The sequence below is a fragment of the Eubalaena glacialis genome, chromosome 4, assembly GCF_028564815.1.
Source record: "Eubalaena glacialis isolate mEubGla1 chromosome 4, mEubGla1.1.hap2.+ XY, whole genome shotgun sequence".
NCBI classification, from domain to species: Eukaryota; Metazoa; Chordata; class Mammalia; order Artiodactyla; family Balaenidae; genus Eubalaena; species Eubalaena glacialis.
The window spans coordinates 118999916-119016650 of NC_083719.1; the positions used below are offsets into that span (position 1 = coordinate 118999916).

Here is a 16735-nt window from a genome sequence, read left to right on the forward strand (position 1 = left end):
AAGGTAGTAAGCATTGACATGAACTGGTAATGAATTAAATGTTGGAATGTAGAAAAAGATGTTAAGGATGACCTGAGAATTTTTGACTAGACTAGAAGTGTCCATTATTAGATGAGGAACATTGGAGACAGAACATTTTTGAGGGTGTGGTTAAGAGTTGGGTGTGACATGCTAAGTGAAAGAAGCTAGATACAAAAGGCTATGCATTTTTAAAATTTTTTAAGTTGAAGTATAGTTGATTTACAGTGTGGCAGCAGAGTGACTCAGTTACACACATATACACTCTTTTTAATATTCTTTTCCACTATGGTTTATCCCAGGAGATTGGGTATAGTTCCCTGTGCTATACAGTAGGACCTTGTTGTTTATCCCTTCTATATGTAGTAGTTTGCATCAACCAACCCCAAACTCACAGTCCATTCCTCTCTCTCCCCCTACCCCTTGGCAACCACAAGTCTGTTCTCTATGTCTATGAGTCTGCTTCTGTTTTGTAGATAAGTTCATTTGTGCCATTTTTTAGATTCCACATATAAGGGATATCATATGGTATTTGTCTTTCTCTTTCTAACTTAGTTTGATAATCTGTAGTTGCATCCATGTTGCTGCAAATGGCATTATTTTGTTCTTTTTTATACTGTGTAATATTCCATTGTATATATGTACCACATCTTTATCCATTCATCTGTCAATGGACATTTAGGTTGTTTCCATGTCTTGGCTATTGTGAATAGTGCTGCTATGAATATAGGGGGGCATGTATCTTTTTGAATTATAGTTTTGTCCAGATATACACCCAGGAGTGGAATTACTGGATCATATGGTAATTCTATTTTTAGTTTTCTGAGGAACCTCTGAACTGTTTTCCATAGTGGCTGCACTAACTTACATTCCCATCGACAGTGTAGGAGGGTTCCCTTTTCTCCACACCCTCTCCAGCATGCGTTATTTGTAGACTTTTAAATGATGGCCGTTCTGACCGGTGTGAGGTGGTACCTCATTTGCAGCTTTGATTTGCATTTCTCTAATAATTAGTGATGTTGAGCATCCAAAAGGCTATGCATTTTATAATTCCCTTTTTTGTGAAATTTCTAGAAAAAGGAAAACTATATAGAAAATCAGTCAGTGGCTACCTGAAGCTGGGGGTGAGAGCAAGGATTGACTGCAGACAGGCATGAAGGATTTTCGGGGTTGATGGGAGTATTCTAAAATTGGATTGTGGTATTGGTTGTGTAACTGTATAAAATTGCTAAAAATCATTGATTGTCCAAGTGAGCTGTATGGTAAGTACAAAGCTGTTAAAAGATTAAAATAAAAGATTGAGATACCAGTGATTATGTCAAGGAGTACTATTATTATTATTCCCATTTTATAGATAAAGAAAATAAAAGTTAAAAATAAAAGCTTCGTGGTTACATAGCTACTAAGTATAATGTCCAGTATTGGAACTCAAGTCTTTTTGACACTAAGGCCTTACTGTTGAACACTATAATATATTCACTTTCTATTTTAAAATTGTTTGCTGCATCTTGTTGATCTAAGACTCTCTTGGAATTATAAAACAGAGAGGAAAGAAGATTAGAGACTGGAAAATTCCATTGATCCTGTCTGGTACTTCCATTTCCCCTGGATATAGGTGACAGCAAGTTTTATGTCCAGTGTGAGTTATATTACCACACCTTGCTTGGCTCTTTGGCAAACTATGTTTTCTCTTTCAAATCATTAGGTTAAGAAATAGTTTCATTAGCGCCACTGGTAGCTTAAAAGACTGACTGTATCTTCCAAAAATGCTTTCTCCTAGGGAAAATGGATACACACGAATATATATAGTCCTTACTGCATTTAATGATTACTATGCCATTAGCATAAAGATTCTATATTAATAAGCCTTAAGTATGGGGAGATGTTGGTCAAAGGGTACAAATTTTCAGTTATAAAATGAATGAGTTCTGGAATCCGATGTACAACATGGTGACTATAGTTAACAATATTGTAGTGTAACTTGAAATTTGTTAAGAGAGTAGGTCTTAAATGTTCTTACCACACACCTTAAAAAATGGTAACTAGGTGAGGTGATGGATGTGTTAACTATATTGTGTTGATCATCTCACAATATATACATATATTAAATCATCATGTTGTACACCTTAATTTATATAATTTTGTTTGTCAATCATACTTCCATAAAGCTGGGAAAAATGAAGCATCAAGTGCCTACTGTGCTAGTCACTGAGGAGGCAAGTCATAATCAAAACAGGCATGGTCTCTGCCTTCTTGAAGCTTTATTTTTTTAGTGGGAGAGGCAGGCACTATGCTTAAACAAAATATAATTATAAAATTTTAAATTGTGCTAGGTTCAATAAAGGAAAATATAGGGTTCTCTGTGGGAGCATAACAAAGGATCCTGGTTTTAAGTGGGGCCTAAGGAAGACCTCTATTAGGAAACAACATTTAAACTGAGACCTGAAAGATTTGTAGAAATAAGCAAAAGCAAAGGAAAGGAAGGGAAAGAAGCTTTCCTAGGAGAAAAAAGCATGAGGAGCTTGGTTGATGACCACACTGAAAGCAGTGTAATAAAATATTGAGAGAAGGGGAAGGCTTGAGAATTTGGATACTATGCAAAGGATTTGGTATTTTATTTCTAGAGTAGTGAGTGAGATGCTGCTGAGAAGTTTTGAGCTGGAGAATCTTCTGATTCAATTAAAATTTTAAGATCACTCTTGCTACTTTAAACAATGGATCCAAGGAGGGTTCTGCTGGCTTATGAAGAGGTCTTAGGAAAACTATGGGCCTTATTGTTAAAGGGAAAACTACTTCAGCTTTTAAAAGCTAGTTTTTGAAAACCAGAATGTCAATTAAGTGATGGTGAATAGGGAAAAAATGACTGATAAATTGGTATGTCTGAAAAACCTACTAGATCAGTGCTTCTCAAACTTTAATGTACATTCAGATCACCCTGGCTTTTTGTTAAAATGCAAATTCCAATTCAGTAGGTCTGGAGTGGGGCATTTCTGCATTTCTAACAGCTCCCAGGTGATGCCCATGCCATTGGTCCTTGGCTCACACTTTGAGTAGCAAGTGGCTGGGCTACTATATATGTTCTAAATTCTATATTCTAATCTTCTAATACCTATCAGCCTTCTTGGTGGTATGGACAATTGTCAAATTTGAGTATATAAAACTGGAGGTTTTAACAGAGAAAGTATTGAGGACATAGAGAGACAGGTCAAATATGGCTTTTCATCTCTTCAATAAATATCCTATATATACTTACTTCCTATATACCTATCTAACCTCTCTGCCTACCACCCTTCCTCAAGGTTCAGTTAAAATTCAGAAAGGACTATATGCAACCAAAGTGGTGTCCAAGATAAGTGCACAGAAATAGTATGAGGTTCTTTACATCTAGTATCTAATGGGGTGATGTGCATCATTAATTAAGACTTACTATGTGCCAGGATTTTATCTGCCTTATTCATTTAATAAGATAGGAACTCAGGAACCCTTAGAGGGTAGTTTCTTGTCTAAGGATGTACAACTCAGTTCTAACTTATAGCATAGCTGACTCTCTTATTCATTATCCTAATCATTATTATTTTGTTTGACTACAATCCTAAATGCAGAAAACTTCAGGCTCTTTATTCTGTGGCTAAAGGCTTTGTATTTCTGATATCCCAATCATTTTATAAAGGTCCCAGGTAGTAAATAAAACCTGGTCTTTTTTCTTTTTCTTTTCTGTTTTTTTTGGGGGGGGGGAGTGAAGAGGGGGTATTATTCTTTATTAGCAATGCAACTTCTCTTTGTGGTATGCCATATGATCTTGAGAAACAAATTGATCAAGTAAAGGGAAACTTTAGAGATGCTCTCTGATTGAGGTTATGCTTGTTGGGACAAACAGAATAGAAAAATTTCACATTGCTCCCTGGTTGTTAAGAAATAAGAGCTAAGCAGCAACATCCAATTTAAAAAGAAATCTGAATTGTACTTTTAAATTTCATAAAACAAAGTTAAACCAAACAGATGGTAGCTCCTGTAGATTTTCTCTACTGAGGAAGTGACCCGCAGTTCTACAGTCTCATTTGGTAAAGATATAACTGAAATTGTCAACACCTCCACAGAAATGCTAAATGCCTCGCCACAATATGGTCCAGCTAGGTAAGTTTAACCTAGTCCTCCAACAAACCAGATAACGTTGTGTGGTTTTCGGTTTGGTTTGAACCCCCTTCTTGGGATTAAAGACAGCAGTTGAAGTGTTTAATAGGCCTTAGTTCGGCTTGAAGACTTGCAGAAAGGCCAGCTCCATCACCCTGCAGTTAGCTTTACAGCTAAGGTGGGTTTCCGATGCGCGGATACTGCCAAGGAGCTCTGGCTGTAAACTCTGGAAGGAAGCCAAAGGAAAGAAGTTCCTGGCGCTAGCGCTGGTCCCGCTCAGAGAGCCGGGCGCTGGCGCATTCTTCGTGCAGTTATTGGCTGGGACTCTGCGTGCCGCTGTCGGCCAATGAAGAAGCTGGAGATCTGGCCCCGGCCCGTCCCCTCTCCGCGCCGCGGGATGAGGCAGAGACCGAATCGCCGGCGAGCAAATCAACGGCATCCTGAAAGCCATGTCCGACTCGGAGCCCAGCGCCCGAGCGTTAACCCGCTGAAAGTTTCTCAGGAAAGAAGCCGGGCCGGTCTGGACCCCCGCTAAGAGGAACTGCCTTTGAGTGAGATGGTCCCAGAGGCCTGGAGAGGTGGACTGGTAAGCACTGGGAGAGTGGTGGGAGTTTTGCTGCTTCTTGGTGCCTTGCATAAGGCTTCCGCCGCCGTCATTCGCTATGAGATCCTGGAGGAAAGAGAGAAGGGTTTCGCGGTGGGAAACGTGGTTAGGGACCTTGGCTTGGATCTCGGCAGCCTGTCAGCCCGCAGGCTCCGGGTGGTGTCCGGAGCTAGCCGAAGATTCTTTGAGGTGAACTGGGAGACGGGAGAGATGTTCGTGAACGACCGCCTGGATCGAGAGGAGCTATGTGGGACGCTGCCCTCCTGCACCATAACTCTGGAGTTGGTAGTGGAGAGGCCGCTAGAGCTGTTCAGCGCGGAAGTGGTGATCCAGGATATCAACGACAACAATCCCTCTTTTCCTACCCGGGAAATGAAATTGGAGATTAGCGAGGCTGTGGCGCCGGGGACGCGCTTTCCTCTCGAGAGCGCGCACGATCCAGATGTGGGAAGCAACTCTTTACAAACCTATGAGCTGAGCCGAAATGAGTACTTTGCGCTTCGCGTGCAGACGCGGGAAGACAGCACCAAGTACGCGGAGCTGGTGCTGGAGCGCGCCCTGGACCGGGAGCGAGAACCAGATCTCCAGCTGGTGCTGACAGCGTTGGACGGAGGAACTCCGGCTCGCTCGGCCAGCCTTCCTATTCGAATCGTCGTGCTGGACGCAAATGACAATGCGCCCACCTTCAACCAGTCCTTGTACCGGGCGCGCGTCCTGGAGGATGCACCCCCCGGCACTCGCGTCGTGCAAGTCCGTGCAACGGATCTGGATGAAGGCCCCAACGGCGAAATCATTTACTCCTTCGGCAGCCACAACCGCGCTGGCGTGCGGGAACTATTCTCCTTAGACCTTGTAACTGGGGTGCTGACAGTCAAGGGTCGACTGGACTTCGAAGACGCCAAACTCCATGAGATTTACATACAGGCCAAAGACAAGGGCGCCAATCCTGAGGGAGCACATTGTAAAGTTTTGGTAGAGGTTGTGGATGTAAATGACAATGCCCCGGAGATCACAGTCACCTCCGTGTACAGCCCAGTCCCCGAGGATGCACCCCTAGGAACTGTCATTGCTTTGCTCAGTGTGACCGATCTGGATGCTGGGGAGAACGGGCTGGTGACTTGCGAGGTTCCACCAGGTCTCCCTTTTAGCCTTACATCTTCCCTCAAGAATTACTTTACTTTGAAAACTAGCGCAGCCCTGGATCGGGAGACTGTGCCAGAATACAACCTCAGCATCACGGCTCGAGACGCGGGAACCCCTTCCCTGTCAGCCCTCACGACAGTGCAGGTGCAAGTGTCCGACATCAACGACAACCCTCCACAATCTTCCCAGTCTTCCTATGATGTTTACGTTGAGGAAAATAACCTCCCCGGTGTTCCAATACTAAACCTAAGTGTCTGGGACCCTGACGCCCCGCAGAATGCTCGCCTTTCCTTCTTTCTCTTGGAGCAAGGAGCTGAAATAGGGCTAGTGGGTCGCTATTTCACGATAAATCGTGACAGTGGCATCATATCATCCTTAGTGCCCCTGGACCATGAGGATCGGCGGGAGTTCGAATTAACAGCTCATATCAGCGATGGGGGCACTCCTGTCCTGGCCACCAACATCAGCGTGAACATATTTGTCACTGATCGCAATGACAATGCCCCCCAGGTCCTATACCCCCGGCCTGGCCAGAGCTCGGTGGAGATGCTGCCTCGAGATACCTCGGCAGGCCACGTGGTCACGCGTGTGGTAGGCTGGGACCCGGATGCAGGGCACAACGCCTGGCTCTCCTACAGAGTCTTGGGAGCCCCCAACCAGAGCCTTTTTTCTGTGGGACTTCACACGGGTCAAGTCAGCACTGCCCGCCCAGTCCAGGATACAGATTCGCCCAGGCAGACTCTCACGGTCTTGATCAAAGACAATGGGGAGCCATCGCTGTCCACCACCGCGACCCTGAGTGTGTCAGTAATCGAGGAATCTCCTGAAGCCCGAGCTGAGTTCCCCTCCGGCTCTGCCCCCAGGGAGCAGAATAAAAATCTCACCTTTTATCTACTTCTCTCTTTAATCCTGGTCTCCGTGGGGTTCGCAGTCACAGTATTGGGAGTGATCGTATTCAAAGTTTACAAATGGAAGCAGTCCAGGGATCTATACCGAGCGCCCGTGAGCTCCCTGTACCGAACACCAGGGCCTTCTCTGCACGCGGACGCCGTGCGGGGAGGCCTGATGCCTCCACACCTTTACCATCAGGTGTACCTCACCACTGACTCAAGACGCAGCGACCCGCTGCTGAAGAAACCAGGTGCCGCCAGCCCACTGGCCAGCCGCCAGAACACTCTGCGGAGCCTCGATCCAGTGTTCTATAGGCAAGTCTTGGGTGCAGAGAGCTCCCCTCCTGGACAGGTAAGGGTTAGCAAGTCATCCTGGAATGATATTAATGCTTTTTGATTCCTGCATCAGTTTCAGGAAAGTATAGCCACCTTTATTTTCAGTGATCAAGATGTTTTCCTAATGATGCATCCACATTTTCACTTGGCCTTTCCCAGATCAAACGTCGTGCCTTTGGGGGAGGGGGATGGCCCAGCTAGAGTGTGGTTTGTGATCCCACACAGTGTGGAGTTAATTGACTTATCTGTGGACACAATTCACATGCTCAGCACTCACTTGCCATAGCAGCTAACCAATCCTGCTAAAGGGCCATTAAGCTATAACTCACCATCTCAGCACTCGGAGCTTAGCTCGGTGTCATTTGCATTGAGTACAAGCTGATGAATACCTCTAACCAGTGGCAGCTGCTAGGAATATAAAAACTACCTCATCTGTCCATCTTTCAAATGATTGCCACATCTGCATTAAAGCTATTGGTTTGCTGATAATTTTCCTTTGACTACACAGATCCTGTACCTCATTCTCAGATGACTTTCTATGAAAGAAATAAAATTCTAGGGTCCTTTAAATTTTATTTCAAGCACAGTGCTGGAAATTATGTGGACATTACTCACAAAAAATTTTTATGTTATGATAGTAATACATGTGCATTATAGAAAATTTGGAAAATATGTAAAAGTATAAGAAAAAAATTAAAACTAATTATATTCCCCAAATCCAAAGGTAACCACCATTCATTATAAAAGTAAAAGTAATCATTTATTTTGAAGATAGATCCAGACAATCCAGAAGAACATAAAGTACAAAATGAAAATTCTTCTTGCCCAAAGTGTTATTTCCTATCCTTTCATCATTTTTCTTGGGTATACACATAGTGTGAAAGGTAGGTAAATTCATATCCTGAGAAAAAGATAAAGCTTTCATTTATTCAGGATGGTGTGCAGGTCTTTGTTTTGGAGTGAAATTAAACACACTTCCATTTGTGGGAGAACAACTGTTACTTTGTTACTAATAAGTGTATTATTGCTATCAAGCCTTGGGTTTGGCAGTTAGACACTTACCATCTATGAGTCCATGGCCAAGTTAATCTCTTTTCTAGACCCTTTTTCACATGCAAAAAGGGAGTAACAATGGTTTTATAACATTAGTGCATGATATAATATATGCACAGTGCCTGGTGTATCAAAAGGGTTAAAAAATTCTTAGCTATGACTAATATTTTTTTTATTAGTTCTTAACCCACTCCAAATCTTAATTAAACACACTTTAGTAATGGACAAACCTGGAGACAGTCAAAGATGACAAAGTAGAGGCATAGATGGAAAGGCTAAGGAAGGATGAAAGCCAGAGAGAAGCAGCTGCTGCTTTTCTGGTCAGACTGGAAAACAACTGGCATTTTCCCGCGGACTATGTTCTCAAACTTGGTTGCACACCAGAATTACCTAGGGACCTTTTAAAAATTCTGAAGCCCAGGCCACATCCCAGATGGATTAAAGCATAATCTCTTGAGATGGGACACAGGCATCAGTATTTTTTTTTTATTTGATTTATTTATTTTTGGCTGCGTTAGGTCTTCGTTGCTGCTCACGGGCTTTCTCTAGTTGCGGCGAGCGGGGGCTACTCTTCGTTGCGGTGCGCAGACTTCTCATAGCGGTGGCTTCTCGTGTTGCAGAGCACGGGCTCTAGGCGCGTGGGCTTCAGTAGTTGTGGCACGCGGGCTCAGTAGTTGTGGCGCACGGGCTTAGTTGCTCCGCGGCATGTGGGATCTTCCCAGACCAGGGCTCAAACCCATATCCCCTGCATTGGCAGGCGGATTCTTAACCACTGCACCACCAGGGAAGGCCCAGGCATCAGTATTTTTTGAAGGTCCCCAAGTGATTTCAATGTGAAGACGAATTTGCAAAGCATTGCCCTAGGACCTGCCAGTCTATCAGTTAGCATGTTTTTGAAGCAAAGTGTTATTCTGGTGTTCACAGAACCAGCAGCCAGCCTTATTGGGCCAAACTGAACTTTAAAAAATTCTGTGATGTTATTTCCCAACCTTAAAATATCATATAGAATAGCTCTAGGAGAGCATTGTAAGGAAGACATAAGATATTTCAGTCATCTGAAGAAAAAATCTTCCTCAACGACTGGCACCTGGGCAACTATTTCTTTAAAAATCTAGAGCTAGGCAATGGGTATGGGGTTTCTTTTGGGAATGAAAATTTTTTTCTATAACTATACTATGGTGATGGTTGCATCATTTTAGTATATGTGAATATACTAAAAACCATTGAATTGTACATTTTAAAGGGATGAATCATGTGTAATGGATGAATTATATATAATAATATATAATTATTTATATATAAATAATTATATATTATTTATATAGCTCAATAAAGGTGTTTTAAAAATCTAGAGAGGGGAGAATCACATACCTGGCATAAAAAGGTCAAGTCTAGGATGTGTAGGATTCAGGCTTTATGATCTTCCAGTTCTAGTAATATAGATTGTATGCCTGTTTGTTTTGCTGTGAACTTGCAAATAAAAGGGATTGAGACCTATAAGAGGTCTAGTTCTTTGATATTAAAGGCATCAGTAAAGGACCAGTTTATGGTTACAGGGATGACAAACTGGTAGAAAAATGATTTAAGATGTTATAGAAAGAGGGGCTTCCCTGGTGGCGCAGTGGTTAAGAATCCGCCTGCCAATGCAGGGGACACGAGTTCAAGTCCTGGTCCAGGAAGATCCCACATGTCGTGGAGCAACTAAGCCCGTGAGCCACAACTACTGAGCCTACGCTCTAGAGCCCACGTGCCACAACTGCCAAAGCCGGTGTGCCTAGAGCCCGTGGTCTGCAACAAGAGAAGCCACCGCGAGGAGAAGCCCGCACACCGCAATGAAGAGTAGCCCCCCGCTCGCCGCAACTAGAGAAAGCCCTTGCGCAGCAACGAAGACCCAACGCAGCCAAAAATAAAATAAATAAAAAATAAATACATTAAAAAAAAATGATGTTATAGAAAGAGGCTTTATTTCTTTCTAGAAAGACCAGAGGTGGCAGTGGGGAGATCCTAGTACTGCAGTTACTAGTTGAGCTTTACACAAGTCTCCTAACCTTTCTGATCTTCAATGTTCTCATCTATAAAATCTTCCAAAATTGTGTAACAGTGAAAAGTAATGCATATAAAATGTATACTCAATATAAAGTACTCATATAAAGTACAAGTATTCAGTAGATATTTGTTGAACTAATAATTAGTGATAATATCATTTTACCATTTATTGAACATCCCTATGTACCAGACACTTTCAAAGATAAAAAGACACAGTCCCTGCCGCTATGGTACGCAGGGTACTGTAGGAGACAGACACGCACACACACCCACAAAAACGATAATGGAGATCTGTATAATACAAGAAGCAATGGGAGCAAAGGAAAAGAAACACCTAAGCCTGGGGAAATCAGGGAGACTTCATAGAGGTGATGATGCTTGATATGAGAACAAAAGGTTGAGTAGTAGTTTGTCAAATAATAAAGGGGAAAAGGGGGTAGAGAGGGACCCTTGCAGGAGATTCCATGCAGAAGGATTATGATTTTTCATTATTGCTGAATCTTAAAGTGTGTTTGTAAAACAATCTTTGCAGGAGATAAAGTGAAGCAAGTAGGCAGGAGTTAAATCTTGAGTTACCTTTACGCCATGCCAAGGAGTTTTTATTTTATTCTGTATCCATGATAGTCATTGCAGAATTTTGAACTGACATAAATGTGATGTCATCAGGGTTTTTTGTTTGTTTTGGAGAGATTATTCTGGCAGCCACAAATGAAATGGATTGGGGATATTGGGACTGTAGACAAAAAAAAAAAAAAAAATTAGAAGGCTATTATAGTATTTGAGAAGATTGATAAATGCTTGAACCAGCACAGTGACAGTATAGATGGAAGTAACTATAGTGAAATTATCAGCACTCATTCATTGACATGATAAAGGGAATGAGGGAGAGGAATGAGTCAAGGATGACCCTCCTTACTCCTCTCCATTGTGACTGACCCAGCTTGGGTGGCTAATGGTGTCATTCCACTGAGATAGTGAATCCTGGCATAACCACCTGATAGGTCAGATTGATTGACATCTCCATCATTCCCATGGGAGGAGGTTTAGGTGTTTGGGAGTAAAAGAACACAGAAAGCAGATACCTCCCTTTGAGAGCAGAGTGTTGGTTGCTGGCCTCACCATCAAAAGGATATTCTTGAGGATCAAGGGCTTGGGAAAACGCCTGGGGAGGATAACCTCAGGTTTTGCCACTGGTTTTGGCAGCCTAGGTGAGGATTCAGATGAATTAAAAAAATCTCATGTCCAAATCAGGCTGGATTTTTCTCTTTGTGCTCTGGTGTGTTTGCGACTTGGATTACAGTTTGCAGGTAACTACAGTGTGAATTGAACGATGTTTCTGCATTTGTGCAAGGTGGTAGCCAGGCTCCAGGGAGGGTCTGGATCAGGGTAGGGGTGGGGTGAGATCAAGTCTCCCTTGCCAAAAGGCCCCCTGGGGCTAAGTGAAAAACTTGCTCTTTTGAAACAGTCACTGTTGGTAATTAACAACATATCAAGCATACAGTGGTGTCAACTAAAGGAGATTTGTAGGCACTGTGCTGTTGGTAGCAGATCTCAATCATTCAAGGAAGCTATTAAATCTGTGAACATTAGCATTCTGCCAGGTAGTGAGATGTAGTCCTTAGCGTCTCCCAGACAAACTGATTCTTTACTGATTTGGAACATCTCTGTCTCCTGGCTTCCTCCCCCCTCCTTCACCTCCTTCCATACTGTCCTTGAAATCGATGAATGGCAATTTAGTATACCACCAGTGGGTATCTGAATAAGAGAGGTTTGGTTTCTGCTGCGCCTTCTGTTACAACAAAAATGTGTACTGCATAAATTTAATAGGCTACCTTAATGTGTAAGCCTTTTCTGCAAAGAGATGGATATATTTCTGAATAATCTGCAGAGGGGCAGAGTTTTTAGTATAAGGCAGTGCTTCTAATTAGCTGTTGCTCTAATACAATCAGACTGAGGCAGAAGCTACTCATTTAGAATATTGGTGGATGACAACATTGGCTTGAACAAAGTGACCAGTCTCAAATGGCTACTCACTCTCTGGGCTGCAGGTTGCTAGGGCTCAGGCTGTCGCTGTTTTCCCCACCGAAAAGGGGCGGGGTGGTGTGGGCTGGGGATTGGTGTGTTAGAAAAAAAAAAAAAAACGTGTATGTTGTCTGCCTCTCCATAGAGGTAATAACCCGTGGGAAAAAAAAATGCTGTTGAACAGGAGGAAGGCAAAAAGATAGGTGGGTTGTTTTTTGTTTTTTCTTTCCTTTTTCCAATGCTGCGACGCATTTACCCGGCTGCTATTGGGACGTTCTCTGCTTAGCCTATTGGCTGAGCCCAGAAGCCGCTGTCTGCCAATCCGGTGGAGGAAGGCAGACAAATCTACCCCGCCACCAGCAAAAAAAACGGCGCGTAACCCTTGCGGCGCCGGCCCAGCCGCGCCAGAGCTGGCGCGGGGAAAGGGAGATAGGTGTCTCCAGCTGCTGTGGCCGTTCGGGGCGGGTCGGCTTCTTCGGCTTCTCAGGACCAGATAGAGAACTAGTGGGCGGCAGCAATGCTCCGCAAGGTGAGAAGCTGGGTAGAAATCTGCCGGGGGACTACCCTTTTGTTCCTTTTTTGCCACCTGGGTTACGTTTGTGGGCAGATTCGATACCCGGTCCCAGAGGAGTCACAGGAAGGGACTTTTGTAGGGAATGTCGCCCAAGATTTCCTGCTGGATGCAGAGAGCTTGGCAGCTCGCAGGCTGCAGGTCGCTGGAGAGGTGAACCAAAGACACTTCCGTGTGGATTTGGACAGCGGTGCCCTGCTCATCAAGAATCCAATCGATCGAGAGGCACTGTGTGGGCTCAGTGCCAGCTGCATCGTGCCCCTGGAGTTTGTAACAGAAGGGCCTTTGGAAATGTACCGAGCAGAGGTAGAAATCGTGGATGTGAATGATCACGCCCCCCGATTTCCTCGGCAGCAGCTGGACTTGGAAATTGGGGAGGCAGCTCCTCCAGGACAGCGTTTCCCCTTGGAAAAGGCTCAGGATGCAGATGTGGGGAGCAACTCCATCAGCAGCTATAGACTAAGCTCCAATGAACACTTTGCACTGGATGTCAAGAAGCGCAGCGACGGCAGCCTGGTCCCAGAGCTGCTCCTGGAGAAGCCTTTGGATCGGGAAAAGCAATCAGACTACCGCCTAGTGCTGACTGCTGTGGATGGAGGGAACCCCCCGAGATCTGGCACAGCGGAGCTCCGGGTGTCAGTGCTGGACGTGAATGACAACGCCCCAGCCTTCCAGCAATCCAGCTACAGGATTAGCATTTTGGAGAGCGCGCCAGCCGGCATGCTGCTCATCCAGCTCAATGCTTCTGACCCAGACCTGGGTCCCAGTGGTAACGTCACCTTTTCTTTCAGTGGTCACACCCCTGATCGTGTGAGAAATCTCTTTAGCCTGCACCCCACTAATGGAAAGCTTACCCTTCAGGGGCCCCTAGACTTTGAGAGCGAAAATTACTATGAATTTGATGTTCGGGCTCGAGATGGGGGTTCTCCAGCCATGGAGCAACATTGCAGCCTTCGGGTGGATCTCCTGGATGTAAATGACAATGCCCCCCACATCACAGTGACCTCAGAGCTTGGGACTCTCCCTGAGAGCGCAGAACCTGGCACTGTGGTGGCGCTCATCAGTGTGCAGGACCCCGACTCAGGTTCAAATGGAGATGTGAGCCTCCGTATTCCTGACCATTTGCCCTTTGCCCTCAAGTCCGCCTTCAGGAACCAGTTCTCCCTGGTGACTGCTGGGCCCTTGGACCGAGAGGCCAAATCCAGCTATGATATCATGGTCACTGCTTCTGATGCTGGGAGCCCTCCTCTGAGTACCCACAGGACCATTTTCCTCAATATTTCAGATGTGAATGATAACCCACCCTCTTTCTTTCAGAGGTCACATGAAGTATTTGTTCCAGAGAACAATCGCCCAGGGGACCTGCTTTGCTCCCTTGCAGCCTCTGATCCAGACTCTGGCTTGAATGCACTTATCTCCTACTCTCTCCTAGAGCCCAGAAATCGAGATGTGTCAGCCTCCTCCTTCATCTCTCTGAACCCCCAGACGGGAGCTGTTCATGCTACTCGATCCTTTGACTATGAGCAAACACAGACACTGCAGTTTGAGGTGCAGGCCCGGGATCGGGGCAACCCACCCCTTAGTAGCACCGTGACAGTTCGTCTATTTGTACTGGACCTCAATGACAATGCGCCAGCTGTGCTCCGCCCTAGAGCCCGACCTGGTTCCTTATGTCCACAAGCACTGCCTCCATCAGTTGGTGCTGGACACCTAGTTACAAAGGTGACCGCTGTGGACTTGGATTCGGGTTACAATGCTTGGGTTTCATATCAGCTCCTGGAGGCCCCAGATCCCAGCCTGTTTGCAGTCTCCCGCTATGCTGGGGAGGTGCGGACGGCTGTTCCCATCCCAGCTGATCTCCCGCCGCAGAAGCTGGTCATTGTGGTAAAGGATAGTGGTAGCCCACCACTCTCTACCTCCGTTACTCTCCTGGTGTCCTTGGAAGAAGACACTCATCCAGTTGTCCCTGATCTTCGAGAATCTTCAGCTCCAAGGGAAGGAGAATCCCGCTTGACCCTGTACTTGGCTGTATCTCTAGTGGCAATTTGCTTTGTCTCCTTTGGCTCATTCGTGGCACTAATCTCGAAGTGCCTGCGTGGGGCTGCCTGTGGAGTGACCTGCTTTCCTGCTGGCACCTGTGCCTGTCTCACCCGATCTCGAAGAAGAGAGGGGCTTCCTCCTTCCAATGGGATCCTCCGAATCCAGCTAGGGTCAGATGATCCTATCAAGTTTGTTGATGTGGGCGGCCACTCTCATGGCTGTACACCCTTGGCTTCTGCACCCACTCGGAGCGATAGCTTCATGATGGTGAAGTCACCCAGTGCACCTATGGCAGGGGAACCTGTTCGCCCAAGTTGCCCACCCTCTGATCTTCTCTATGGGCTAGAGGTGAGACCTTTGCAGGCTCAGCCAATGCTTGAGGGTTATTCTGAGGCAGGCATGTGGCTGGGCCATGTCCCAGAGAGTACTGGTCTCTCTGCAAGAGCCTGTAGTGATGTCACCACTTCTGTGAGTGGTAACTATGTGGTAGATGCTATGCTTTAGAAGTGTTTTGTGAATTAACCAGGGAGTTTTCACGGATTAGTACTTGAGGTGGGTTATGCCCTTATCTGAGAGTAAGAATTGAAAGTAAGTGATCAAGAGCCAGGGTATTGTGGAAACACACTACTGGAATGTGGATCATATGGAAGGCTCTTGTGCACAAGGTACACCTAAACCCAGGTGGCTGCTTTCTCTACTCTTCCTGAATGAGGGGGCCAGGGTCTGGAACACCTTAACTCTAGGTTAAGGGGAGCTAATATCTTTGCCCCACAGTATCATCTACTCCCTAATCCGTGGTGAAAGGGACTCTCTGCTTGAAACATAGCAGAGAGCAAAAAGAAGAAAGAGCCAAGGGAGTAGAGAGGCATCAAGGTGGAAGCAGGGATCTTTTTGTCCAGGTCTTCAGGACTCCCAATCAAGTCCCCACTGGGATTTGAGCTAGATTCAGTAGATTGGGGCAGGGGAATATTACCGCTTTGGGAGGAAAGGGCAATAAGTGAAATCACTAAATATCAAAACCTGTTTTACTGCTGAGGAATTCATAGAGACAGCCACTATGGGAGTCTTTAAGTAGTTTCTTCTGAATTGATGAAACCATAAAGCCTAGAGGCCATGCCTAGACTCTAGTCACCTTCCTTGGGTGACCTGGATGAGTCCTAGAAATGTTCCCCCTACCACAAGCTGTGATGCCCATTCCATAGCTCAAGTCTGGGATCTCAGAAAAATTGAATCCTTAAGGCCATCAGCTGACATTGAGATTCCTCAAAGTACTGCTGGAGAGTCCGAGCAAGACTCTAAAGGGTCCTAACAAATCTTTTCTCTCACCTTGGCAGTGTTTGGTAGGATGGGGTGGGGAGGGGATGACACATGGGCTTTGCCTCCCTGAGAAGGACAAAATTTTGTTGGTTCAAGCAAAGTAGTGGGAGCTTCTGAAGTCATGCAGGAAGTTGCTGGGACAGAACACTGAGAAGTTTTGTACCACTTTGTCTTCCCTGTTGAGCACCATCTGAGCTGCCAAGGGGGCTGAATCAACCTGCAGCATGAAATGAGTGGGGAGGTAGGAGGCTTCTGTGACACAGATTTGCAGCGCCTGTTCCTAAGGTTTCCAGGACTGAGGAGACTTGATAATTGGTTGGGAGCACAGACTTTTGGGCCAATCAGACTCAGAGCCAAGGTGGGGGATCTGCTCTTCCTGCCCGCCTCTCCTCCCCCAGCTCCCCAGCTCCACTCAGATTCGATTCCCCTCCCCCCCAACCCACCCCCGCCATTTGGTGACTAAGAAGAACTGCTGCAGGCAGACAAACCTCGGAGCAGTTTTTTAAGAGGCTGGAAGGAGACATAAGAGATTTCAGCTGCTACATTCCAAGCCCTGGGTCTGCC

At 45.4% G+C, this 16735-nt stretch overlaps 2 protein-coding genes across 19 annotated transcripts in view; both read left to right on the plus strand.

Annotated features, from left to right (window-relative positions):
- LOC133090991 (protocadherin gamma-C3) overlaps positions 1 to 16735 on the plus strand; it is a 165033-nt gene that overhangs the window by 130014 nt on the left and 18284 nt on the right. The window contains exon 1 of one of the 18 annotated variants that reach the window (XM_061189720.1): positions 4544 to 7138. The exons of 16 other annotated variants lie outside the window; for them this stretch is intronic. In XM_061189720.1, the coding sequence (XP_061045703.1) occupies positions 4706 to 7138 (2433 nt within the window). In that variant the 5' untranslated portion in view covers positions 4544 to 4705. Of the gene's footprint in view, positions 1 to 4543; positions 7139 to 16735 lie in introns of those variants that run through there. One more of the 18 variants, XM_061189739.1, reaches the window with a different exon arrangement.
- Positions 12761 to 15358, plus strand: PCDHGC4 (protocadherin gamma subfamily C, 4). The gene has a single exon (XM_061189740.1). It carries the CDS (start codon positions 12761 to 12763, stop codon positions 15356 to 15358), a length of 2598 nt encoding a protein of 865 aa, XP_061045723.1.

Coding starts and splice junctions, on each gene's coding strand:
- PCDHGC4 (XM_061189740.1), top strand. CDS start 12,761: ATGCTCCGCAAGGTGAGAAGCTGGGTAGAAATCTGCCGGGGGACTACC.